Source organism: Nannobrachium achirus (assembly GCF_963921795.1).
Source record: "Nannobrachium achirus genome assembly, chromosome: 10".
Classification (NCBI taxonomy): domain Eukaryota; kingdom Metazoa; phylum Chordata; class Actinopteri; order Myctophiformes; family Myctophidae; genus Nannobrachium; species Nannobrachium achirus.
In genome coordinates this window covers 61,301,641-61,329,535 of record NC_137819.1, presented here as the reverse complement: position 1 = coordinate 61,329,535, position 27,895 = coordinate 61,301,641, and the positions used below count along the sequence as shown (strand labels likewise).

Below are 27,895 nucleotides of genomic sequence, written 5' to 3'. Positions count from 1 at the left end.
CAGCAAGAATTATGGCATAGCATTGAAAAAGGGACAGGTGGGGTTTAAATAATGCTATTTCGAGAGGTGTTCAGGGTTAGGGTTAGGGTTTTGTAGACTTCTCTGCAGGCACGTGCACACATAGACATCAAAGGGGGCTTGAGCCCCTGCCCTTTTATCCCTCTGTAAAAAGTGTCCTCTCCAGAACATGAAGGCAGTTTTTACTATGGTGAAAGAAATGCAAATGCCCCTCTTTCCATGCCATACCTGAAGGCAGCATTCAAGTCTCCCGAACTTGAATGCAGCACCTTATGTTGAAAGTATAGCCCTCTCTGTGTAGAAATCCATGATGTACGCCACATCTCCAGTATTGACTTGATTATGCTTAGTTCACTGAGGTATCAAGCACCGAAAATAGCCGACCTCCAAGCTCACAACGCATCGCAGCGCAACGCGTTGTGAGCTTGGAGGTCTGCTATTTTCAATATTTTCTCCCCAAAGCCCTTTTAGAAATGTCAGCCCCTGCCTCTCTAACATTCTCTGCACGTCCCTGCTTCTCTGTAGTCACCAATAAGCATGGGGGGATCATCTTGTCAAGTCTAGTATTTTAGCTTTTTGGGCACCTCCCACGGGAAGGAGTCTCGGCCAAAATGGCCATAGACGGCGGTTCTCTGATACATTGGCTTCTTCAGATCCAGCTCCCTGACGATGATGCCGGGGCGGAGGTCAAAGTTCCTCTTCACGATATCGAGCAGCTCTCTCTCGCTCCTCTTGGACGTCCCGTAGTGGAAGATGGAAATGGAGAGGGGGTGGGCGACCCCGATGGCGTAGGACACCTGGACCAGCACCCGCCTGCACAGCTCGGCCTTCACCAGGGACTTGGCCACCCAGCGAGCAGCGTATGCAGCAGACCGGTCTACCTTAGTGTAGTCCTTCCCAGAGAAGGATCCACCTCCGTGGGCTCCCCAACCACCATACGTGTCGACGATGATCTTGCGCCCAGTCAGACCAGCGTCACCCTGGGGGCCGCCGATCACAAACCGCCCGCTTGGCTGCAGATGGTAGATCGTGTCGTCGTCCAGATACTTACTCGGAACAACCGCTTTGACAACCTTCTCCTTTAGAGCGTCTCTCATCTCGTCCAAGTAGACGTCCTCGTCGTGCTGTACGGAGATGACAATGGTGTGCACTCGCACTGGAAGCATGGCGCCGCGGTCCTGGCGGTACTGCACGGTCACCTGGGTCTTTGAGTCAGGACGGAGCCACGGCAGAGTGCCGTTGTGGCGCAGTTCTGCCATCTTGGCGTTCAGCTTGTGGGCGAGGACGAGGGTGAGAGGCATACATTCCTCTGTCTCATCGGTGGCGTAGCCAAACATCAGACCCTGGTCCCCTGCCCCGATGTCCTCCTCGTTGCGGTCAACGTGAACACCCTGGGCGATGTCGGGCGACTGCTGGTCCAAAGCCAGAAGAACATTGCAGGTCTTATAATCGAAGCCTTTGGAAGAGTCGTCGTATCCTATGTGGCGGAGAGTGTCACGCACAACCTTCTGATAGTCCACTGTGGCATGTGACGTCACCTCACCTGCCAGGAGGACCATCCCAGTCTTGACGAGAGCCTCACACGCAACTTTGGCTTCGGGATCCTGCTTGAGGTGGGCATCAAGTACTGCGTCGCTGATCTGGTCACAAACCTTGTCAGGATGTCCCTCTCCGACCGATTCCGAGGTGAACAGAAAGTCGTCAGTGCAAGAATCAGAGGCGCCATTCATCGTTGCCATCTTCTTGTGTATTAGTGCAGTACTTGTATCAGAGTACTTGAAGGCCAGTCTATGACATCAGTCATATCTGACATCAGTATTATGATGTCGGTCATCTCCATATTTGGGAAATAAATCATGGAGCATTATCAGAGTATTTGGAGGCCAGTCTTTTTTTCCCCCAGCATATTTGTATTTGAGAAAACCAGTGTACATAAAGATACACTCCCCAGTACACATTCCTTCTTCCCTCCCATAACCCCTTATACACTGTCAAACAAATAAATAATACTTGTGGTTGCCTAATTATTGTCCGGGTAGCCAAATTGTCATGTGAAACTTGACCAATCCTCACACAGGGACATGCTGGGCCTTGATTCAGCCCGGGAAAAAGAGTTGTAGAGGCCCTCATTGCGTGCTATAGAGAGAGATCTCTCTATAGCGCTGCTGCTACTCAAAGATTTGCCATTTCAGATCATGACAAGTGACAAGCCAGTGGGCCAATTACATGAGTTATTATATTTCGTTGTTGTCAGGTGGAAACCTTGTCCAAAACCATTTGTTTTGTATTTATCATTTTAAAAAGGATTTAAGGTGCGAGGCGTTGTGTGCTTGTAGATCTGCTGTTTTCACTACTTTTGTGCCACGGCCTTGTATGATGAAGCAGGGCTTTGCTTTGCGAAATAATTTACAAATTTGAAACTTGGAGATGCGAGGTTTCTGCCCGACAGTGACGATTTACTTTGTTGGCCACCCAGCCCCCAAAATGGAACGAAGGCCGACATTTAATTTTAATTATTTTCCTAATGGCCGGCCTGGACCGGCCAGGAATGAACCGGCCGTTCGGGAGTTGTTCCGCTTCTCCCAATGGCCAGCACGTCCCTGCCTGACTAGCACCACTCCCCCATTGAACTCAATGGACTTACTCTATAATGGTGAAGTCACCGAGAATGCTGCTTCCTGATTGGCTTAGTTGACCGTAATCATTTTTGGCAGGACTAGAACAATAGTCTGGTTTCCCTACTGGCAACCACACTAATACAATGAAATATTATAATATGGCAACAAACAAGCAAACAACGAAACTACAGGTAGTGACTATATGCAGATAATAGCAAACCAATTGCAGGCAAAGACTGGATTTATCCATACTCCATCACTAACCATATCAGTTAGTAGGTTCATAGTCTTAATTGGAAAAAAAGAAGAAAAAAAAAGAAAAGAAAAAAAATTGTGGAGATCAAAGGTCTTGATATATGTGTCAGGACAGTCTATGATGTCATTAATCTATGATGTCAGGGATTTCCATATTTGACCATTTGGATTTGAATGTATGTATGTACAAGGCCACTTCTTCAAAAGTCATATGTGTCTTTGTCAAAGCATAGCATGATACAAAGATTATATTTGGATTGCTGCATTATCTTTAGGTCCATTGTCAGGTGAACACAAATAGTTAACAGAATGTGTTCAAGTGGACCTCGCCATGTTATCTGGCAGTCAGAGGAGCTGGTGGCCTACCTTCACCCCTATCCGTGGACTGAAGGTCTGGCTGTACTGGAGCACAGGACCCCTGGAGGGACAGGAGTGAGCATCTTTAACTTGGAACAGAGGGAGTATTTGGCCTTGCTGCGAGGGGCCAGGGCTGTGGCGGAGCTGCTGTGTGACAGGCTACGTGTACACCGCTGTGCGCTCGTCGCCAGGCCTAACCGAGACAAACCACCTCGCATCCTCGTTCTCCCCCTGCACGGCCTCGGCGCCGAGTGGCGCCCCCACCTGGCAGGAGAGGAGGAGTACATCCCTCACGACCGGGGCTACTGCACCTCCAAGGGTGGCCCTCGCTGGGCCGACGCCCATCTCACGGAGCTCCGAGCCCGGATACGGGCCAAGCTCCCGTCCCCCCACGCCCCGCCCAACCTCACCTTCCTGGGGGACGATCCCGAGCACCCTGGCCTGTTCTCACGCATCGTCCGCGGCGAGGAGCCGCAGCAGTGGCGAGTGTGGGACGGTGAAGATCACGTGGCCTTCCTCACCCCGTTCCCCAGCTCCCCGGGCTTCACGGTGCTGGTGCCACGCCGGCCTCTAACCTCCGACATATTCAGGCTGGACGAGGGGGATTATGACGCTCTCGCCCTGGCGGCCCAGAAGGTCGCGACGCTCCTGGAAGAGGCGCTGGGCGCTTGGGGTGTCGCTCTGATATTCGAGGGGTTTGAGGTTGACTATGCCCATGCCAAGCTGATACCACTGCTTCTTCCGCCGTCGTCGTCCGGGGAGGGGGTCCCCGTCCCTCCTGGCACACCTCCTCCCCCTGCACAGTTCCGTCCCACCTATCCCGGGTATGTGACCTCGGAAGACGGGCCTGAAGCAAGCCCCGAGAGTTTGCAGGACCTGTACACCAAAATTACACAGTGTTAACTAACAGCTTAGACCAGGGTTCCCCGATTAGTTTTCCCCAAGGGCCGAATTACGTCTAGGGTACCAAGCCGAGGGCCACAACATTGCAGGAGGCGACGGTGGTGTTCCCGCTACTCCAGTGACAGTTCAGATATCGTCGTTGTCGGGTGGAAATCTTGTATGTCAGCCGATCTACAAGCACACAACAAGCACACAACAAGCACACAACGCCTCGCGGTGTGAGGCGTTGTGTGCTTGTAGATCTGCTGTTTTCACTAGTTTTATGCTACGGCATTCTATGATGAAGCAGGGCTTTACTTTGTGAAAGAACATACAAATTTTGAGATACAAGGTTTCCACCCAACAATGACGATATACTAGTGTTGTTGCTGCTCTTATACCACCATTATTACTGGGGTTAGCAAATGGGGCCGCAAATGGGGCCGCAAATGGCCCGCAGGCCGCCTATTGGGGAACCCTGGCTTAGACTCTAAGCTAAAAAAAAGGTGAAAAAAGGTGTTTCTCAACCTTTTTTCTGCATGGGCACACTTTTCATGTCCCAAGAATCCATGGGCACACCAACATAATACGGGGGTGTAAATATCATCAATGTCGGGAAGAAACCTTGTATCTCCAAGTTTAACATTTTGTACGTTTCTTTGCAAAGTAAAGCCCTGCTTCATCATACAAGGCTGTCGCACAACAGTAGTATCAGTGATGTCAGGATGCAGATGGTCAGACAGAAGGACAGACATTCGCTAAATTAATAGTTAGATGGTACCACCAACATTAATACAGCATGGATGACAAAATGTTTCCAAGGGGCGATCAAATTGTGGTCCGTGACTGAAATGCCAAATAAATAATGGACCTCGATATGAAAAGGGTAGAAATCCACTGACTTTTAGAGGGGCATGAAGCCACCCCTTTCCGTTTTTCTTAAAGATGTGGTGCCATGATTTTTTTCGGCAACACAAACTTGCATCTGTACACGGCTGGTCATTCATTGACTTGGGAACGGGGGGAAAAGAACTGTGTCTGCAACTCTGCGTCAAACGTAAGGTTCCTTCCACTTGAACCTTTCTGTCCCTGTTTTTCTGTATACAGAATCTTTGCCATTTTAGTCAGTCTATTGATTTCATTTTTTCATGACTCCTCCTACATACTTTGTTGTGAAAACAGTGTGAAATAGTTTTGGGGTTCTGTGTTTGTGAACATTAGGTCCTGTTCGCCACTGAGACATTTGCAATGGGAGTTAACATGCCTGCCAGGACGGTGGTGTTTGACAGCATCCGGAAACACGATGGCACGGGATTCAGAAACCTGCTGCCAGGTAAGCTGGCTGTCCTCTACAGCAGTGGTTCTCAACCTGTGGGTCGGGACCCCCAGGGGGGTCCCCAGATGATTAACTGAATTTGCAACATTGTATACACAACATGTGTAACACTTATTGTATAAGTGTATAGAGCGTCTCTGCACACTTCTTAAGTGACAATTTAAAGACTTTTCGATAGCTCTAAAATGACAAATTAAACATTGGCCTAATTGTCAAATATTAGAAGCAGAAATTGTGAAAATAGCCGATCTACATGGGCCTGGTGTACAAGATACACTACACCACTATGATACCCAAGTACCTGTCAAAATACTTTATAAACGTAAAGGATGTCCATAATTACAACACCAGAGGCAGCGCCACAGATCACTTTCAACTCGGAGTCAAAACCAACAAAGGGTCATATTTGTTCTTCTGATATACCACCAAAATGTGGAAAGCCTTACCGAAGGCCATAAAGGAGTGTGGATCCCTAGCATCCTTTAAAATTGCCCTGAAAAACCACTTACAGGCAGCAGCCGTTCGCAACTGGTAAAAAAACAAACCTATAGCCCAGCCCTACCCTCCCCTGCCCCTTCTTTGTATATACTCACTGTTTGTTTAGACTTACTGTTTTCTTTTTTTTTTGTTCTTTCATTTTCTTTTTCTTTACATATCTACTGCATAGTACTGTGTTCTATTTGTCTGTCATTCAATGTTATATGAGATACTTAAATGGTTTCCTGTGTAAATAAGCGTAGTCTTTTTTAGGATCTCCTTTTAGTAGACCTTGTACCAGTGAACTGTACCGTCATGAAACTGTACCTTTTCCTATGCAAACTTCTAATAAAGTCTTCAATCAATCAATCAAACAACGCCACGTTGCGAGACGTTGTGAGCATGTAGATCGGCTATTTTCAGAATAGAACCGTGTTATACAAAATGTAATGCCTCAACTCTTAGTGCTCTTCAGGGTCCCCAGTTAAAATATGATTATTTTGGGGGTCGCGGCCTGAAAAGGTTGAGAACCACTGCTCTATATCCATCTCTTTCTGTATCTTGTATGTCTGTGTGTCTGTCTGTCTGTCTGTCTGTCTGTCTGTCTGTCTGTCTGTCTGTCTGTCTGTCTGTCTGTCAGAAAATCATGCAAGATGAGAGCTTGGAAGTCTTATGTGCTCTGTCTGTCTGTCTGTTGCTGTCTTTGTCTCTCTTTCTCTGTGTCTCTCTCCCTACCTATCTCTATCTCTGTCTGCTCTCTCTTAGGTGAATATATCCAGATGGCCGGTAGAGCTGGTAGGAGAGGTTTGGATGCAACAGGAACAGTGATCATCCTGTGTAAGGCGGGCGTCCACGAAATGGGAGATCTCCATGTGATGATGCTGGTGAGACTGGAATACTGCTATTACATATCATATATACACTCCTTTTAGATATGACATAGATTCCATATCACTTATTAGACCTATTAGTTATGACATACAGTCATTATTGTAGGTATACCGTATAATACCGAATATAAGACAATATTATATTCTAATAAACATATCCTCAAAATAGGGGGTCGTATTAGAATTGGGGATTAGTCTTTTTCACCGGAGAGATACGTTATGTATCTTTCAGGACCTTTCCCTGCTCTCGTCACAGCCCCCGCGAGCTCCTACGGTAATTACCGTACACGACATATTGCAAAGCGAAATTTGGACCTCGGTCATTTCACCTCCCGTTTGGCAAAGTCTGATGGCTTTGGCATTGAACTCACCGGGGCGCGTGCGCTGTTCTCGTGAACATCGGCGTGGGTGACGGGCGCACATGAGATCTTTAGCGTGGAAGTTTAATCCAAACAGCAAATGAAGCTAATGCTGGCTGCCCAGTAGCCTATGGTTCCTGTTTACAATGGAGAGTCGCATCTGAATGACGAAACGGGCTGCTAAGCTTGATGGGAAATGTAGTGTTTTTTATTCCCCAGCAGTATGCAGTATGGACTGTATTCTATTCTGATACACATTATGAGGAGCTGATTTTCAGTAAGAATTGGTTAATGCAATACAACACAGCAGAATGTTATCTCTGTATGAGCTTTTCTATAATAATTGTACAATAAAACGTTTTTCTTTATAAATAACTTATAATATAACATATAATATTTTGTCTTCTACATATTTTCTTCCAAACATGATAATATAGGGTGGTCTTATAATCAGAGTCGTACTATATTTGGAATAATACGGTAATATTCTTGCTGTCGGGTGGAAACTGTTCAGGATTTGAATTTGAATCCTGAAAGGTTTTGAGCTTGTAGACAGATCATATCAGATTTACAGTAAATTAAAAAAATATTGCGGTTATGAACTCAACACCGTGGTATGCGTTACACAACTGCGGTTATTGCACCCAGCCCTAGCGAAAACATAATCCCACCCCCTTTTCCTTCGGCCTTGCAGAGCTAATAAGAACTATTTTGTGTTTGTGTGTCTGTCTGTGTGTCTGTCTGTCTGTCTGTCTGTCCATCAGGGTAAGCCTACAGTGCTCCATTCCCAGTTCAGACTGACCTACACCATGATCCTCAACCTGCTGCGCGTGGAAGCGCTCCACGTCACTGACATGATGAGACGCAGCTTCTCTGAGAGTCACAGAGACACACAGGTACAAGCAAAAGATATTCACTACAGTGAATAGTTCTACGTTATTGATCCAGTGAAGTGACTGTTTTGCTGAAATTAAATAGAGCACACAGAGATTGATCTAGATGGGCACCGGATCCTCTCTCTCTCTAGTCTGGGATCAGTTTCTGATCCGGTCGGGAGCGGAAATGACCCACGTCATGTTGTAGTCATCAGGCGGACTACAGGTCTACTAACACATTTAAAGTTGAAATGCAATCAAAAATACGTTTTTCACACTTTTAGAGCATATCTGTAGTGATAATATGGCCATACCACTGGTGCCAAAAAAAGTGAAAAATTTGAGTATTTGGTTATTATAGTGAAACATTTAGAGCTCTAAGCCCAGCCCCTAAACAGAAACGTCTTGCGTGATGACGAACATCAAGAAAATGTATAATTCACAAGATCAGAATGACTGACAGGTGTCTGTGTCAATAAACGTCATCTACTTCAACTTCAGCGACTCCTCGCGAGCCGCTGGTTCGCGTGTCTCCCCCCTTCCCCCGTCTCCCCGCTCGTCCTCTCCGCACAGAAGAGCCAGTCTGTTGCACTGGCTTGCCTCTGGTCCAGCCAATCACAAGCAGCGGCCTAGCGGGCCTACATCTGATGTCCTATGAACACAAATTTGTTTCCATAGCCGCTGCCTTGTCAGTCTGTGATACTGAGCACCGATCGTGAGCCCAGCCGTCTTTACATATTATTGTCTTCAATGAGTTATTGGCCTGCCTACTTTTTGACCGTCAAATCACATTCACCCAACCAAAGCTTTGTAACTCCTTTCTGGAGCGTTTCAGGAGGAACTGTGTCTCTTTAAGGAAGTGGAGTGAGTGGGAAAACTTGGTTTCATTGGGTCTTTAAATTGGTATAATCGTTTTGTTTCTTTGGTATAATAAATGTTTGGTATGTTGATCTTTTACTCTAACTAGTACCTTGACTAGTGAGAATAAACTAATTGATTGGCATTATTATGAAAATAACGTCATGTTGTAGTTTGTTGTAGTCATCAGGCGGCTGGTCTGCCACAGACCCATCATCACCCATGTTCAACCCAGAGTTGACTCAAATTAGTTTTTCTGCTATACCACTACAATATGGGACGCCCTACCGAAGACCTTAAGGAGTGTAAATCCATAAGTAAGTAAGTAAGTAAGCCTTGCCGAGCCATGAGTCCCATATGACTCGGCCGAGCCATGAGGCTCATAGGGCAGGAGCCTATCTCCTGTTTCTGTAGCGTGAGGCTGCTTTGATGTACAAGTACACCCCCTGGACATGACACTAGTATGTCGCAGGGACTTACCCCCAATCCAACCCTTATGCTGAGTGCCAAGCAGGGAGGCACTGGGTCCCATTTTTTAGAGTCTTTGGTATGACCCGACCGGGGTTTGAACCCCGATCTCCCAGTCTCAGGGCGGACACTCAAACCACTAGGCCACTGAGCTGGTAAATCCATAACTTATTTTAAAATCGCTCTGAAAAACCATTTACAGGCGGCTGCCACTCGAAACTGGCAACTTTAAACTTCAAAACCCAGCCTTTTTTCTGTGACTATCTGGGACTTACTGTATATAGTAGCCTGATTTCAGACTCAGCTCACGCTTTAGTCTGAAACTGTGCCCTATTCTGAGTGATTTACGGGGGAGGGACTTTTTTGCTCGCGTGCGACTGCGTGACGCACGGTGATCGCGACGCACGGTCGCAGCGTGTGTGTGTGTGATTGTGTGTGTGTCTCTGGCTGTGCCAGTGACTGCTTCCACACAGAACTGCGACCAGAAACATGTAATCAACATTAACAGCTTGGTGAAATCAGCGCGCGCGTGTGTGCCTTCCTCAGCCTGCCTGTGTGTGTGAACTTTGTTTGAATCGTGTCAACTGCTGCGCGGATTGGATATTCTTTAAACCCACCCCCACCCCCCGTGCTCATTGGACAGCCGCAGTTTTTGGATGCTAAACTGTCGATTCATGTACTCAGCTCCAGACCAGAGAAACAGTCCACTCTGAGAGTGGGCGGGGTCTATGGTCTGGACTCTGGAACCAGGCAAACTTATAGCGCTTTTCTGAGTTTTTCTTTCGTTCTGATGATATCTACTCTACTGTGTTATATGTCTGTCATTCAATGTTATGAGTTTAAGAAAGGATCTCAATGTAAATAAGCTTTGGCTTACCTCAATTTCCTTTTAGTTGACCTTGTACCATGAAACTGTACCTTTCCCTACGCAAACTTCCAATAAAGTCTTCAGTCAATCAATCACAGCCCGTTTAAGAGGAATACCAGGCTTGCTTTCCTCCGAGGTGTAAAGTCAGGTGATGCAAGGTTTCTCTCTCTCTCTCTCTCTCTCTCTCTCTCTCTCTCTCTCTCTCTCTCTCTCTCTCTCTCTCTCTCTCTCTCTCTCTCTCTCAGGCCCAGGAGAAACAGATCAAGCAGCTGAAGGAGACTCTGATGTCTCTGCCTCCCCTGGAGACGGAGGGCCAGCTCTCTGACCTGCTGCCTTACTACAGAACTGTGACCGAGCTACGCATCACTGCAGAGGCCCTTCAGGTGCACCACTCCCACACTCACTAGCTACGCATCACTGCAGAGGCCCTTCAGGTGCACCTCTCCCACACTCACTAGCTACGCATCACTGCAGAGGCCCTTCAGGTGCACCTCTCCCACACTCACTAGCTACGCATCACTGCAGAGGCCCTTCAGGTGCACCTCTCCCACACTCACTAGCTACGCATCACTGCAGAGGCCCTTCAGGTGCACCTCTCCCACACTCACTAGCTACGCATCACTGCAGAGGCCCTTCAGGTGCACCACTCCCACACTCACTGTTGCTGCCAGAATTGGCCAAAAATGACGTTTGACTATTCCTTTTAAAACACCACATGGATTCGATGCATTCGAATTAAGAGTGCAACAATACATGTATTGGTATTGAACCGTTCAATACGAGGGTGTACCGAACCGAATGACCCTGTACCCAACAATACAATACAATACCACTCCACATCCACATACCCCTAGGGGTCCGCAGAGCCCAAGAGAACCACTACCCTAGAGGTTGGGTACCGTATTCATGTTCAAAGTTAAAACAAAAAAATACATAGTTATAACATAAATCAAAGACATTTCTGTTTATTTTTGGAATCGAAAAAGTATCGAACCGTGACACCAAAATATCGAAATGAGCCGAACCGTAAAATGTGTAAACCGTTGCACCCTTTTGTATATTTGAATTTAGAATCTATATACATTTATAATATCAAATATTGTATGTAGTAAAACCTAAGTCAAACACAGCAGAATTATATTTCTTTCTCTATAGCCTACATATACGCCGGCCGGGGGTGAAATGCGTAATGGAGGAAGTTTTAACGTTGCTATGCATTGATACTGCAAGAATCCATGCATATTTTTTACATCGTATTTTCGGTGATCGAGTGTCGTAAACAGTCTGCCTTCACTACCAAATTTTGAATTAATTAGAGTTTTTATGCCCGAGTATCAACCACATTGATGTTTTTTTTTTTTTTGCTTTTCAGCAAGCGACTGTGGAGTCGGTCAACGGTTTGAAAGCTCTGTCTGTGGGACGAGTCATCATCGTCAACAACAAACAGCACTTCAACACTCTGGGAGTCATCTTACAGGTACATATGGGCTCAGGAGCTTGGGCAGCCGTCTTGGATTCTGAATGGTTTGGAGAAAAGCGCTATATAAATTAAGTCTATTTACATATGGGTTCCTTCTTATGAACCAATTAAACCTGGGGCTAATTCTACAAATGCCTTCTAAACCAGTATTTCTCAAACTTTTTCGTGCCAAGGACCCCCAAATTGATTGGTTGGTTTAAAGCAAATTGATAATATAGTTACTGGAATGGGAAGGAGCATTGCTATAACCCGGAGATATTCCAAGTATGACATTAGTCTTGTCACACCTTGAGTACTGCCCAGTCATTTGGTCATCTGCTACACAGAAAGTTGCAAATAGCTCAAAACAAAGCTGCCAGATTAGCTCTCCAGTCCAGTGCTCCAGGCGGACACATGTTGTAGAAATGCACAGAAATCTGTCACGGCTTACTGTTGAGTATAGATTACATTCACGTATTCTCACCTTCTTCAGAAATGTTTTAGTTAACAAAAAAAAAACAGTATTTCTTTGACCAGGTAGGATACGTAAGAGATTAACATGACCATATGACTAGACAAGCCAGTTCAGGTGATCTGGTAACACTTAAACCAAAAACAAATCTGCTCAAATCTACTTTTTCTATAGAGCTGTAATAGGATGGAACACTACTGTAATTGCCTAATTGCATAACTAATACAGACACGAAATTCACCTTTAAGCGAATGTTAAAAGAACATCTAATTCAAAGAAGCCTGTACTAATCCTCCTCAAGCACAATGTTTAATATATTGTAAATGATTTTGGCTTAATTGTGCTACTGCTATTTCACTTTTGTTTTTCAAATTGTATGAATTTCTATTTTATTTTTTATTTTTAGATTATAGTGATTGTAAAGTTGATTACATGTAACGGATCCCAGGAAGACTAGCTTTTGTCATGGCAAAAGCTAATGGGGATCCTAGTAAACAATAAACAATAGTAGCAACGGTAAGCTGACAGGATGGTCTATCCTCGATCGAGCTTGAAACTGCATTGATAGGCCTGCACAATTAAGAGTTTCACCCATGTTCTTGTAAATTGATGTGACAATAAAGTTTGATTCTGATTCTGATCTGTCCCGTCTCTGTGCCCAGGTGTCCAGTGACTCTGTGAATCGTACGTTCACCAGTCTGATCATGTGTGAGAAGGGGAACGAGGACCTGGTGGAGAACAGCCCCAACGCAGGAGCCGGTTTACCTCACCTGTACAACACAGCACTGTTCGTACCCGAAGGTTGGTTTACCTCACCTGTACAACACAGCACTGTTCGTACCTGAAGGTTGGTTTACCTCACCTGTACAACACAGCACTGTTCGTACCTGAAGGTTGGTTTACCTCACCTGTACAACACAGCACTGTTCGTACCTGAAGGTTGGTTTACCTCACCTGTACAACACAGCACTGTTCGTACCTGAAGGTTGGTTTACCTCACCTGTACAACACAGCACTGTTCGTACCTGAAGGTTGGTTTACCTCACCTGTACAACACAGCACTGTTCGTACCTGAAGGTTGGTTTACCTCACCTGTACAACACAGCACTGTTCGTACCTGAAGGTTGGTTTACCTCACCTGTACAACACAGCACTGTTCGTACCTGAAGGTTGGTTTACCTCACCTGTACAACACAGCACTGTTCGTACCCGAAGGTTGGTTTACCTCACCTGTACAACACAGCACTGTTCGTACCTGAAGGTTGGTTTACCTCACCTGTACAACACAGCACTGTTCGTACCTGAAGGTTGGTTTACCTCACCTGTACAACACAGCACTGTTCGTACCTGAAGGTTGGTTTACCTCACCTGTACAACACAGCACTGTTCGTACCTGAAGGTTGGTTTACCTCACCTGTACAACACAGCACTGTTCGTACCTGAAGTTGGTTTACCTCACCTGTACAACACAGCACTGTTCGTACCTGAAGGTTGGTTTACCTCACCTGTACAACACAGCACTGTTCGTACCCGAAGGTTGGTTCCACTCGCTGCAGGCCCGGAGGCCAGCACTGTGTTTTGGTGCAGAGATATTGAACTAAAATATATATTGTCATATTTCTTTATACACCAATGAACGAATCGACAAAATCAATTAGTCCTATTAACCACTTAACCCTGTGTTATATTTTGTTATAGAATGGTGGTCTACAAAAATAGTGAAAATCGTCCATCTACAACGCTTTGTTTTAACTCCAGATACTTACAGAGAATTATAACTTCTTCGCTTGGTAACATCAAAGTAAATGCATGTAGATACAGTATTTCACTGACAAACCAACATCAAGCATTGTGAAATACAAAGCGCCCCCTTTTGGATCAAGTGGAATACTGTCAGATCATAAACGTTACAATATCGATTTGAAGTCATATCGCTGTGTGTGTGTGTTTGTGTGTGCGTGCGTGCGAGCATCAGGTCCATGCAGTCACACGGTACAGAAGTTGAAGCTGCTGGATATCTCTGCCATCACGGTGAAAACTCTGAAGGTGATCCCTGACAGAATCATTGACAACTACAACAAGAGACAACAGCCTCGCTTCAGGTGTGTGTGTGTGTGTGTGTGTGTGTGTGTGTGTGTGTGTGTGTGTGTGTGTGTGTGTGTGTGTGTGTGTGTGTGTGTGTGTGTGTGTGTGTGTGTGTGTGTGTGTGTGTGTGTGTGTGTGTGTGTGTGCGCGCGCATGTGATCTAGATCAGTTCTCCCCCTTGAGGAGGTTCCAGTGGGTCCCCAGCTAAATGATTGATAGTTTAAGATCCAAATGGATCCTTATGTCCGAGTTAAATTAACACATTTTACACTTAGGGTCCCAGAGATTTAAAAAGAAAATCATATGAAAGGGGGTCTGTAGTCTAATGCGTATCAAACTGGGGTTCCTTGACATGAAATAAGTTTGTGAATCTCTGATCCAGACGTTTCAGTACAGTCTCTTTATGGTATCCAGCAATAAGGAAGCAAGCTTTACCTACCGTCTGTTGGTATAACAATAACCATATAATCAGTGTTGGAAAAAGTACTCAAATGTTTCACTTAAAGTTGGAATGTCACACAAAAACAAGGTAAATAAGGCTAGTTGTTTGGCTGATATTGTTGATGACGTCACACCGTGACCTCTACTGTACCTCTACTGTACCTCTACTGTACCTCTACTGTACTGTCTGTCGCCCGGAGGGAGAACTGACTGCAGTGAGAATGCGAATTGTTATAACAAGACTTTGCAGTTGCAGGTGTAAAAGAGATTCTGCAACTTCATGACATATTTATCGCTGTTTTCAACAAACAAGGCGTCGAAGATTAGTATCCAGGGTTTTTTTCACTGACGAAAACTAAATAAAAACTAAGCTGGCGGAGGAAACCATTCAAGGAACCAACCTGCTCACCGGGAGCAACTAGAGGGGTTCACAGTCTTGCTCAAGGATGAATGTTTGTGTGAATGGGTGAATGTAATGCACAAAAAAAGTAAAAGTCAGGAATTCAAAATGTACTTGAGTAAAAGTACAAAAGTATTGGCATCAAAATGTACTTAACACATTCAGAACGGGTACACAGTATTGTGTATCATTATTTTATGCTTTAACTATTGAAAAATAGCAGATTTACAAGATATGCAAGCTTGTAGATCTGCTATTTTTGAAAATCGTGAAAATTTGAATTTTTACCCGATTATATAAGTGTCTTTTGAATCCTTCTAAGGTTTTTTGAAAAACCTATGTTTCTATGTCAGCAATTTGGCCAGCCATCGTCAAAGAAAAGGTCCTTTTCACTTAACTGGAGCTCAGTTAGTCTGTTCTTGAGAGACTACTATGTCAGTGGTTCTCAAACTTCTTAATGTCAAGGACCCCCAAAATGATATTTATTTGGCCACGGACCCGCATCTCAAAATATTTAGCTCCAGGGACCACCCAGAAGCAAAATTTGAGTTACAAACGTTCGCTTTAAAAATACATATATTGAAGGATTTGCACACATTTTCATGACTTTTTCAAAAATAGAAGATCTACAAGCTCGCAGGGCGGCACTCCCTGTCGCGCTGTGAGCTTGTATATCTGCTATTTTTTTCAATAGTTAAAGCATTCAATAATCCTATGCCTAAATGTACTTAAAGCAAAATTAAAAGTACAAAATGTTTGACAATATCATTATTCTGGTGGTAGGCACGACCCCCCTGGCCAGGCCATCTCCACAGCGACCCAGGAGCTGCTGCGGCTGGCAGAGGCCAGCCCGGGTGGCATGGCCACCCTGGACCCGGTCAACGACCTGCAGCTGAAGAGCGTGGACGTGGTGGAGGCGTCCATGAGGCTGCGGGTGCTTCAGGACAGCCTCAAAGACTTCACCTGCATCCACTCCCCCACCTTCTCAGAACAGGTGTGTGCAGTGGCCTTGTGTAGCCAGACTATATCACTGTGTGGATATCAGTGTTGATTTCGTCGACTAAAACTATGACGAAAAATATTTGTCGACTGTGTTTTTTTTCTCTGGCGAAAACTAAATAAAAGTCAGCTGTGATGACTAAAACTAAGACTAAATATATTGACAATTTCGTCAAAAAAATAAAAACTAGACTAAAACGTTAGAGAGAGTCATTTTATGTTTGGTTATTGCTCTCAGGTGTTGCATGCTGAAAATAGCAGATATACAAGCTCACAACACGACGCAGCGCGACGCGTTGTGAGCTTGTAGATCGGCTATTTTCAGCATGCAACCAAGGGTGAATTCATTCATTACGATGCCATCAAGGCCTGCCAAAATGCATTTTAGTTGACTAAATCAACTGTATATTTAGTTGCCTAAAATCGTATGATATTTAGTCAAATAAAATTAGACTAAAACAAAAACCTTTTCAGGTGACTAAATTATGACTAAAACTAAATGACATTTTATTCAAAAGACTATGACTAAAACTAAATCAAAATGTGCTGTCAAAAACAACAGTGGTGGATATGAGTCTGGTACTTCCATAAGGTTTTTTTTTTCGAGGCGTGGGTTAAAAAACTCTCTCAGGACCCATCTGGTTAGACCAGACCAATGCTAGGCCCTGATTGGTCACCCAACTCTTTGGGGTGAGGAAATGAATTCACAATTGAGCGGAGCCAGACTGTCCTAAATCCGCCTTGGGTATTTTTATTTTATTGTTTTGGTCTGATTCCAGCCTTCCAGACTATGTGTGCAGTAGTGTCACGAATAACTATGTTATGACGATTAATTGTCACTCACATAATTGCCATTAACGATTTAATTGTGTTTTTTGTCATTGACATTGACTTCTGTTTGGTTTATAGGTTTTGAAGTTGCACATGGCAGATATGACATGGCAGTCATAAATCATAAATTCATAAATCCAAGTCATAAGTCATAAATTCAATACACACACAATGATTCAGTTCAAAGTTTGTATTGAAAGTGTTCGGTTCGGTTAATTTCAGTTCACATAACACACAGTAGTACCATACACACGCGTGCGTGTGTGTGTGTGTGTGTGTGTGTGTGTGTGTGTGTGTGTGTGTGTGAGAGAGATGTGTCTCGTGTTGGTCTATGAAATGAACAAAGTGTCTTCTAATGAGCTGCTCTGTCAAAAACATAATAAATCTCCTCTCCTCCTCGTACTTTTCTTCCACCGCCCCTTCATCTCTTCATTACTTCCTGCTCTCCTCTAATGTCTATGTTTGTTCCTCCACCGTCACTTTTGTTGTCTCCATTTGCGGGTCACGGACCGATTTCTATGGGTCACGACTGGAGTAAAAATTCAGTTTTCTTTTATACAAACAAACAAACACATAAAAAAAGAGACGATCTATAAGCTCACAACGCGTCTAATGTCTCTTTTGGGTCTTGACCTACACTGTAATAAGTTTGGGAACCACTGGTATAGGTGGTAGGCAGACTGCAGATGGAATGCGAGCCGTAGAGCTGCTTGATCTGTAATTACCAGTGAGCTGTCCAACACAGAGGATGCATTAAGAAGTCATTAGAGCCATCTCACTCTCTCTGTCTCCAGCTCTCTCCCTGTCTCTCCTCACACACAGGTGCACTGCAGGCTCCCTCTTTGATCAATCCCTCTCTCGTGATACAGCTTCTCCCTCTTATCTTTACTACTTGACTGTATCTGCCTATTTTGTTGGAAACAGACTAATTAATCCTGTGTTTCTCAACCACTGTGCCTGGGGACCTTTGGTGTACCCTTGAGAAGGGCCAAGTGTGCCCCTTGAAACTGCTTGAAAGCCAGTATTGTATTTATCATTTTAAAAATTATTTAAACTAGTGAAAACAGCCGATCTACAAGCACACTACGCCTTGTGTGCTCGTAGATCTACTGTTTTCACTACTGTTGTGCGACAGCCTTGTATGATGAAGCAGGGCTTTACTTTGCGAAGAAACGTACAAATTTGAAACTTGGAGATACAAGGTTTCTTCCCGACAGTGACGATATTTACACCCCCGTATTATGTTGGTGTGCCCATGGATTCTTGGGACATGAAAAGTGCGCCCATGCAGAAAAAAGGTTGAGAAACACTGAATTAATCTACTGTATCTCCATCGACTTCCTGTATTCAGCTGTTATCTCAACTGTACTGTATCTCATTTATGACATCTTCCTGTCCTACTGCTGTTGCGTTATGTAACCCTACGTATGTGTATGTGTATGTGTATGTGTATGTGTACGTGTACGTGTATGTGTATGTGTACGTGTACGTGTATGTGTATGTGTACGTGTGTGGATTGTATGTGTAGTTTGTGCGTATTCAGGAGAGGATGAGGGTAAAGGAGGAGTTGGAGAAACTGGAGTACCTGGTGTCTGATAAATCTCTGGCTCTGCTCCCTGAATACCATCAGAGGATCGAGGTACGTACGACCCCCTTATTGTTTATTTAGACATGCTTTTTTATGCTTTAAGTAAAACCTTAATTAGAGTATTAACTGATTTAGTGCCTATCCCGAACTAGTTCGGGATAGGCACCGTCCTGGGTGCCTATCCCGAACTAGTTCGGCTATAAAAAAATAAAAATAAAAATTGTAAAAGAAATATATTTTTTTATTTTTTCGAGCCGGGCCGCCGGCCGTCATCTGTTTACACGGCCCGCGAGAGCGTCGTGCCGCCGATATTTACCATCCACTCCAATGCAATCCAGGATCTTTAGAGCTCATTTTCTCTGTTCCATGCATATCCATGAGGTGTGCAAGGTTTAATCATGGCTAAATCGACGAAAATAGGGCTTCTAAAATGCTTGGTAGCCAATAGCTAACTTCAAGCTAACTTCATCCTCTTCCTGTACATGGACAAAGGAAAGTGTTCAGGCGAGTCATGGCTGCGCAGGGCTTGTGCATATACCAGCGTATCTCTATGGGGTTTTATATGGCCACTGGGCGCCCTCTACTGGTGAAAAGGTGGCATTGAAAGCGTTAAGAGCATGCAAAAGAAACATAATAGAATGACATTTGAATATAACAATGAAAACTAAAAAACTGTAAAGCAAGAATATCAATACTACTTCCTTTCCTGACATCACCACCTTGAATATAGAAACTACACACTGCAAAGACTACAGATAATGGTTGGTTAGTGTCTTACCTCTTTGCTTGCAGGAAACAAAATATCTGTCCATACCAGGAGGTGGCACTAATCACTGCATGTCTAGCAGAGCCAAGCTATAAGGGAATGAATTATGTTAGTAACAAATGAAATTAAAACCGATCTAATCCAGCTGGGTGTTGGGGTTTGGGAAGCTCTGATGACTGTGTTGTGGTAAGAATCTGTTTTGAAAGATATGTTTTGAATTGTGCTCAGCAACGTACTTCAACACCATGAACAAGGAATACTGGATTGTGTTCCACAATGGAGCTGTAGTTTGTCAACTTTTTTGGAGTAGATGTAGGAGAATCGTTTTACTTTCACAGTTAATGCTGGTAATTAAAGATCAGGAAGTATACATAATGGTTTAGGCTATGGCTTTGCATGAGCCGTTCATGAGTTTTTAATTTAATTTAAACCTGTTTCCGATATGAGATAGGCTACTGTACGAGTTTATCAAACCCCCTATCATCAGTCAGTGTAGAATGATATACAGTAAGCTTAGGAGAGAGAAGTCCACAAGATAATATAGTTTTTTTTTTCTCCTCACCAATAACTACTGGTACTGCTGTCATTGAAACCATCTGCATTATATTAGTGGTTCTCAAACTTTTATTGACGGTTCAAGTGGTTACATAATACTGAAAACACAAATTGACATGAATCCAAAATACACTGATGATTGTGCTGTCAAACGATGAAACTGTATGGAATCTGGGGGTCTCTGCTTCATCTCTCTCTCAACTAAGGGGTCCTTATGTGTGAAGCTTCAGAACTATTGGTCTGATGTCGTAACAGAACTGTCAACCATTTTCGGTATCCCCATAGATTCAAACCCCTTGTGTCTTATACTTGGTCTCCCAGATGGTCATATTGTCGGGTTAGGCTGCCAGGTTTGCTGCCAGGAAGAACATTCTCCTGTTTTGGATCAAGGATGTTGCTCCTTCCAAAAAATCTTGGCACAATATTATAATGGATTGTATTCCTTGTGAATACATCACATGTATGTTACACTCCAAGATAGACACCTTTTATAAAATCTGGGACCCTTACTTAACACATTGACCGCCATTTTAACATACCTCCGTACTCCCACCTGCCATTCGTCTCCATAGACTTCCATGTAATTGGGTGTGCACGGATCATGCACACCCATGCCTAGATAATGCACCACGTGTGTCCACATTGCTCACAGCTTTCAAACAAAAAAATCCGAATGGAAATCCGTTCAGGCATTCATGAGATAACAGCCACTATGTTTAACAAAGATGGCTGCCAAAATGGCTGCCATGCTTGAAAGATGGGGTTGCTATGGGGGTTAAACATGCAATTTCGCGATTGCTATCATGCCTACTCCATTTTTTGGGGTCAAAAAATCTTTTTGAAAAAAAATTCTTTTTGAATTTTTTTTTTTTTTTTTTTAATTCTCGGGACTATCAGGCCTGGCGGGGAAAGACATTGGAATAATCTCGGGACTATCGGGCCTGGCAGGGAATGAGTTAAGGTTCATTGGGTCCACGTTGTCTGCCGCTGTGCTTAAAGGGTTCCCCTGTCGACCTTCTATTGGTCACTGCCCTTCTTGTTTTGAAGTCCTTCGACTGATGCTGAACTGTGCTCAGGGAATTTAGTCCCGATCTGGGTCAGATACCTGCCCTCTCCATTCTGAGTGGGCCCTGGGGGGGCTGGGGACTGATTGCTTCGCTCATCATATATTAACTTTTCCATTCTACATGGTGTTGTCTGAGCTTGTCATGTCTTTTATTTGCCGTTATTGTTGTTGTTCCAGATTGTCACTTTTCTTTTTCTTGTACAGTATTGTTGTGGTTTATATAATGTATGCTTAAAAATTTAATAAACATATTCTTCAAAAAACAAAAAAAAAACTAAGGGGTCCTTGGCCTGAGGGTCCCTGCGCCCCACTTTGAGTACTACTGATCTATATACTGTATATCATTATTAATTACCATGGAAATGTTGCTTACTATTCTCTGGTGCTGTACCAACCCCCTCCCCAGGTCCTGAAGGCCCTGAACTACATAGACAGCAGTGGGGCGGTGCAGCTGAAGGGACGGGTGGCCTGTCAGATCAGCAGCCACGAGCTGCTGCTCACCGAGCTGCTGTTTGAGAACGCCCTGAGTCCCATGGCCCCCGAGGAGAGCGCCGCCCTGCTGGCCTGTCTGGTGTTCACCCAGAAATCACAGGTGGAACCGCAAATCCCCAAGACACTGCAGGAGGTAAGGCTACTTTATCTCATACCTACGCTGTCTCCCTCTCACACACACACACACACACACACACACACACACACACACACACACACAGGGACGTGCTGGCCATTGGGAAAAGCGCCCGAACGGCCGGTTCATTCCTGGCCGGTCCAGGCCGGCCATTAGGAAAAAAATTAAAATGTCGGCCTTCGTTCCATTTTGGGGGCTGGGCGGCCAACAAAGTAAATCGTCACTGTCAGGCAGAAACCTTGTATCTCCCAAGTTTCAAATTTGTACATTTTTTCGCAAAGCAAAGCCCTGCTTCATCATACAAGGCCGTCGCACAAAAGTAGTGAAAACAGCAGATCTACACAACGCCTCGGCGTTGTGTGCTTGTAGATTGGCCGTTTTCACTAGTTTAAATCATTTTTAAAATGATAAATACAAAACAACTGGTTTTGGACGTACAAGGTTTCCACCCGACAACGACGAAATATAACTCATGTAATTGGCCCACTGGCTTGTCACTTGTCATGATCTGAAATGGCAAATCTTTGAGTAGCAGCAGCAGCGCTATAGAGAGAGATCTCTCTCTATAGCGCGCAATGAGGGCATCTGCAACTCTTTTTTCCCGGGCTGAATCAGGGGGCCAGCACGTCCCTGCACTCAAGGAAGCACTCACCATGTCTTATGCCAGGGCAGACTTCACAGGGTTGCCCTGCTGTTAAGGCACTTAACCTGACTACTATATCTCACAAAAACAAGCACATGCACTCTCTCTCTCTCTCACACACACACACACACACACACACACACACACACACACACACACCATGTTTGCATGTGTTGTCAAGCATCGCTGAGACATGGAAGTGCTTCATAAGGACCTGAATAAATGATGAGAGGATGTTCAGTCATACAGGGAGAGAGGGAACATGGCTGAATGGCTAGTGAACCCGCCTTGGACTCAGGACGTCCCAGGTACGCTTCCAGAGTCTCAGCAATGTGTGGAAGTGTCCCTGAGCTAGAGACACTTACTTAACCCCTAACTGCTACCCCCTCCGCACTCCCTCTGTGGGTGAAGCTGAGTGGGATGTGATATGTGTCCCCCAAAACATTTACAAAATCAATCAGTCATATTGGGAGACGCCAAGAAAGAAAGATTTGAGTGACAAACGTTCGCTTTAAAAATAAATATATTCAAACAGGGTTCCCACGGTCATGAAATTCCTGGAAATATTTTGATATTCGAAAAATATTTTTCCAGTACTGGAAAAGTTTGGGAATTTATCAAGGGTCCTGGAAGGTCCTGGAAAAAAATATCTATGCATTGTCTTTGGTTACTGATTTAGTTAATACCTCTGAAATGACAAATTAAACATGGGCCGAAAATAGCAGATGCTCACAAATAGCATATGCTCACAACACCTCGCCTTGCGAGGTGTTGTGAGCATGTATTGTAGATCTGCTATTTTCACAATAGAACCGTGTTATACAAAATTCCTCAACTCTTAGTGCTCCCCAGGGTGCCGGGTCCCCAGTTAAAACATGATTATTTCGGGGGTCACGGCCTGAAAAGGTTGAGAACCACTGGCATACACTACCTGTCTTTGGGCATTGCGCAATGCGCATAGGAGTAAGCGACCTGTTATTGAGCTGAATTATTGTTATATAGTCCTGGAAATTGGGTTAGATATTCTGGAAAGGTTTTGGAAATTAATTGGTAAAAATGTGTGGGAACCCTGTTCAAAGATTTGCACACATTTTTTTACGACTTTTCAAAAACAGCAGATCTACAAGCTCATAGCGCGGCACTCGGTGCCACGCTATGAGCTTTTAGATCTCATACTAATATGGGATTCATGTTGTGTGTGTGTGTAATGGTAATTGATCATTAAAATCTTCCTCCTACAGGGCATTGATCGTGTGCTGGCGGTCGCCAAGCGTATCGGCGAGCTCCAGAGGGATTATGGGATCGGACAGACAGTAGAAGACTTTGTGGGGCAGTTCAAATTTGGTCTGACGGAGGTGGTGTACTGTTGGGCCAGAGGCATGGTAAGGAGGTGGTGTACTGTTGGGCCAGAGGCATGGTAAGGAGGTGGTGTACTGTTGGGCCAGAGGCATGGTAAGGAGGTGGTGTACTGTTGGGCCAGAGGCATGGTAAGGAGGTGGTGTACTGTTGGGCCAGAGGCATGGTAAGGAGGTGGTGTACTGTTGGGCCAGAGGCATGGTAAGGAGGTGGTGTACTGTTGGGCCAGAGGCATGGTAATAACCCTAAGAATGTTTGATTTGTATATTGAAGGGCTGCAACTATCGATTATTGTATTATTCTATTGATGGCTTTTGATTCATCAGATAATTAAATAATTGAAAATGTAAGATCTACATTAAATTATCGGTTGTATATTTCATAATCTGTTAAATTGATTAGTTCGATTAACTGTTGCACCGCTCATTTCTAGGCCTACTGTATATAATCTTTACTGAGAGATGAGCGTTAAACGTTTTCCTCTAAACCATCTGAACCAGAGACGGAAAACAAAGGATGTTTGAAAGTATAGTGAGAGGAAGAGCAGATGATAAATGTGAGAAAACAGTTTCATATGTGAGAGAGAAGAAGAGGGATGAGAGAATATGTGAGAGAGAGGAGAAGAGAGAGGGGAAGATAGAACACGATACCAGCACTGCACGACTTATATTTTGTTGGGTTGTCATAGCAACTGATGACAGAAATTACCTTGTAGGAGGAGAGAGAAACAGGTTGGTGCTGAGAGAGAGAGAGAGAGAGAGAGAGAGAGAGAGACAGGCCTTAGGAGGGAGAGAACAGTAAAGAGAAAAAGGACAGCGTTGAAAGAGACAAATAACACCAGTAAGACTCCCTAATCGGGAGATAAGCAACTGTCAATTTGCATACACAAACTTTAGAAGGCAATGGTAGCCAATCATCATATGGGAAATGGCACAGATCCATGTTGATGACATGACTTTAGAGATACTGTGTACCGCTTTGCGTGATCTGTAGGAGCAGTGTCCAAAAATGTGTTTTGCAAGAATCGGCCTGGTGGTGGCGCTAGAAGAGGGCCATGTGAGAAATGAGGGACGGGGGTTGTGATGTGCCATCCAAGGAGTGTATGCAAAGTTTGGCATTGATAGGGCCAACGGTGGCGGAGATATGAGTAGAGCAAAAGTGTGATGTGACGCGACTGACTGTCAGACGGAGGAGCTATTCTTAGTAACTTGAGACCGTCAGGTCTCAAGTTACTGAGACAGGTCTTTGGAAAGGAAGAGTGACAGAACAGTAGAAAGTGACGGCCTGACAGGTAATTGGAGGGACAGTGTAGAGAGAGAGAGAGACAGGAGTGCAGTGATAAACATAAGGGTGTTGACTTGTATCACAGGTCCCCGGATGGGAATAGAACAGACAGGCGACATTGTGTACTGGGTTGGGTATGTCGACTGGTATGTTGACAGTGGAGAGAGTGACATGGTCAATGGAGGGGAGGAAAGACAGGATATAGTAGAGAGAGACGCACAAGACACTACAACTCAAATATTGTACTTTTATTCCACTATAGTCAGAGGCCTTAGGGTTTTTTCAAGGAATGTGTTTTGTGCAAAACAAATGCTTGCAATGGATTCAGCATAATGACAAACCCCTAGACCCCTCACATCCTACTTAAATTCCCAGAAAAAAAAATGTTTTTCTGGATATTTTCCTCCTGTATAGAAAGTCGATGGGATTGGGAGCCCAACTTCATTTGGCCGCTGTGGCGACCCCGAAGGTCGCAAACTCGGGCGCCCTAGCTAAATCATTAGAGCATGCCCTGGGCTACATCTGTGCAAAATTTGGCGCTTTTAGACTGATTCGCGCGAAATTACCATTCCGACTACTACTTTTATTTGAAAACATTAGTTAGTGGTTAATTTACAAAACACACATTAACCACTCCAGCTCTGTATACATTTCGGCCATTTGAAAATAGATGATCTACAACCTCATAGATCTGATAGAGCTTGTAGATCAGCTATTTTCAAAAGGTTTTTATACATTTGAAAACTTGAAATGGGACATTCTGCACAATGATGAGTTCTTTTACTTTTGGTACTTTTAAGTAAATATTTTGATTCCAATACTTTTGTACTTCTACTCAAGTACATTTTGAATTCCAGGATTTTTACTTGTAACAGGGTATTTCTACATTGCAGCATTGATACTTTTACTTAAAGGAGTAGTTCACCCCAAACCCGACTTCAATAATATGTTTTTGTATTTGTCGCATTCCTAAGACAAAAAATCTATTCATAGTAAATTTACCCCCATTGATTCCGGATGGATCTGGAATCAATGGGGGTAAATTTATTGTAATCAAATGATTGTCTTAGGAATGCAACAAACACAAAAACATGTTATTGAACTCAAGTCTCCATGGCGTGAGTAATCAATAGAAAAAGAGACATTTTGGGGGTGAACTCCCCCTCTTATTAGTAAAACATTTGAGTACTTTTCCCACCACTTGTCTGTCTGTCTGTCTGTCCGTCCGTCTGTCTCTCGTCAGCCGTTTGCGGAGATCGCGCAGCTGACGGACGTGCAGGAGGGCACGGTGGTGCGCTGCATCCAGCGTCTGGACGAGGTGCTGAAGGAGGTGAGGCAGGCGGCGCGCATCGTGGGCGACTCGGTCCTGGGCAGCAAGATGGAGAAAGCCTCCCTGACCATCCGGAGGGACATCGTGTTCACCGCCTCCCTGTACACGCACTGACCTCCCTGTACACGCACTGACCCCACGGACACGGAGGAGTGTGTGACGACGTGGCGTCGTGCCACGGTGTCGGTGTGGCGTGTGTGTGCAAGTCCTTTATTCATGGGTCGAGTTTGTAGTCCTACACCGGGCCATGTTGAGGACCAACTCGGGTGTTCTGATTGGCGTAGAACAGGGGTCTGCAACCTTTTTGACTGAAGTGCCGTGTTTTCATTTTCTTGATAGTCAGTGTGCCATGTCAGCACTTAGTTTAAAACTCATACACCGTCTTTTGAAAATCCCTTCGAAGTCCCAGACGCCTCCCTCTCCATAGACTTCCATGTAATTCATAGTGCACTGATAATGTCATGTCCATGCCTAGATCATGCACCACGTGTGTGCACATTGCTCACAGCTTTCAAACAAAAAAAATCTGAATGGAAATCCGTTCAGCCATTATGTTTTCTTAAAATGTAAATAAACATGGCTGCCATGTTTGAAAGATGGGGTTGCTATGGGGGATAAACATGCAATTTCGCGATTGCTATCATGCCTACTACATTGCCTACTAAATTTTTTGGGGTCATTTTCTTTTTTTTTCTTTTTTTTTAACGGGAAATTCTCGGGATTATCGGGCTTGGCAGGGAGGGACATTAGCATATTCTCTGGACTATCGGGCCAGGCAGTGAATGAGTTAACTAGAACTTTTTCAACCTTTGGAGAAGGCTGTGTAGAGTTGGCCATGAGCGAACACAGGTTGAGGCAAGTAGATGCCAACTCGTTCATTCTCTTGGCCCTGACCCTTATTGATGGTAACAGAGAAAGCTAAACGGATAGGGAACTGTCGTCTAATGAAGGTGAAGGGAAGCTCACCTCTGTCATAGTGAGGTATTCTTGTTAGGAAGATTGTTTCACTCCTCTTTGTGCCTACTACAATCTCACACACTCAATGACTCTGTGACACCACATCAAAATGTTTTATTTCCAATTGATTTTGACAGGCTATAAATAACAACCTTTATTTTTGTTCTTCTCTAGAAATATATTCTTTTACATTAGAATGTAGGCCTAATAATCATTAGACTCAAGCAATAACCCACTTATCTCCCAGGCTTTCTCCCTAGTCAAAGTTATCAGTTTGAATGAATGTTGAATTATATGCAGGGATGTAAATTGCATATAGATATGAGTGCACTCTCACGCTTGTGCCAGTGAACACCCACCCCTGTGCCAGTGTTGGCACCCGTGCCAATGGTTGCCTAATGCCTACCCCTGGCGTAGTCAGGTGGAAACCTTGTATGTCCAGAACCGTTCGTTTTGTATTTATCATTTTAGAAATGATTTAAACTGGTGAAAATAGCCGATCCACAAGCACACAACGCCTCGCGGGTGTGCTTGTAGATCGGCTATTTTCACTATTTTTGTGCAACAGTCTTGTATAATGATGCTGAGGCTTTACTTTACGAAAAAAAAACATACAAATTTGAAACTTGGAGATACGAGGTTTCCACCCGACAACGGCGATTAGTTCTATGCCAGTCAGACAAATTGAAATACCTGTGTTGGTCCTCCTCAACATGGCCGTTTAGGACTACCAATGAAACCCATGAATTGGCACAACCTTCTCAGTTAAAGAAC

At 44.3% G+C, this 27,895-nt stretch overlaps 2 protein-coding genes across 2 annotated transcripts in view; one reads left to right on the top strand and one right to left on the bottom strand.

Moving 5' to 3' along the window:
* Window positions 1-27,612, top strand: part of skic2 (SKI2 subunit of superkiller complex) — a 65,187-nt gene extending 37,575 nt beyond the window's left edge. Inside the window, exons 18-29 of the mRNA XM_080734372.1 lie at window positions 5,352-5,463; window positions 6,709-6,827; window positions 7,957-8,088; window positions 10,507-10,644; window positions 11,634-11,738; window positions 12,855-12,993; window positions 14,168-14,294; window positions 15,902-16,112; window positions 18,477-18,587; window positions 21,330-21,548; window positions 23,436-23,576; window positions 26,078-27,612. Coding sequence (XP_080590498.1) covers window positions 5,352-5,463; window positions 6,709-6,827; window positions 7,957-8,088; window positions 10,507-10,644; window positions 11,634-11,738; window positions 12,855-12,993; window positions 14,168-14,294; window positions 15,902-16,112; window positions 18,477-18,587; window positions 21,330-21,548; window positions 23,436-23,576; window positions 26,078-26,278 — 1,755 coding nt within the window. The 3' untranslated portion in view covers window positions 26,279-27,612. The remainder of the gene's footprint in view (window positions 1-5,351; window positions 5,464-6,708; window positions 6,828-7,956; window positions 8,089-10,506; window positions 10,645-11,633; window positions 11,739-12,854; window positions 12,994-14,167; window positions 14,295-15,901; window positions 16,113-18,476; window positions 18,588-21,329; window positions 21,549-23,435; window positions 23,577-26,077) is intronic.
* On the bottom strand, window positions 579-1,748 carry LOC308292330 (S-adenosylmethionine synthase-like; the record flags this gene model as incomplete). Its single annotated transcript, XM_080734645.1, has 1 exon — window positions 579-1,748. One exon carries the CDS (start codon window positions 1,746-1,748, stop codon window positions 579-581), a length of 1,170 nt encoding a protein of 389 aa, XP_080590771.1.
* Window positions 27,613-27,895: the final 283 nt, after the last annotated feature.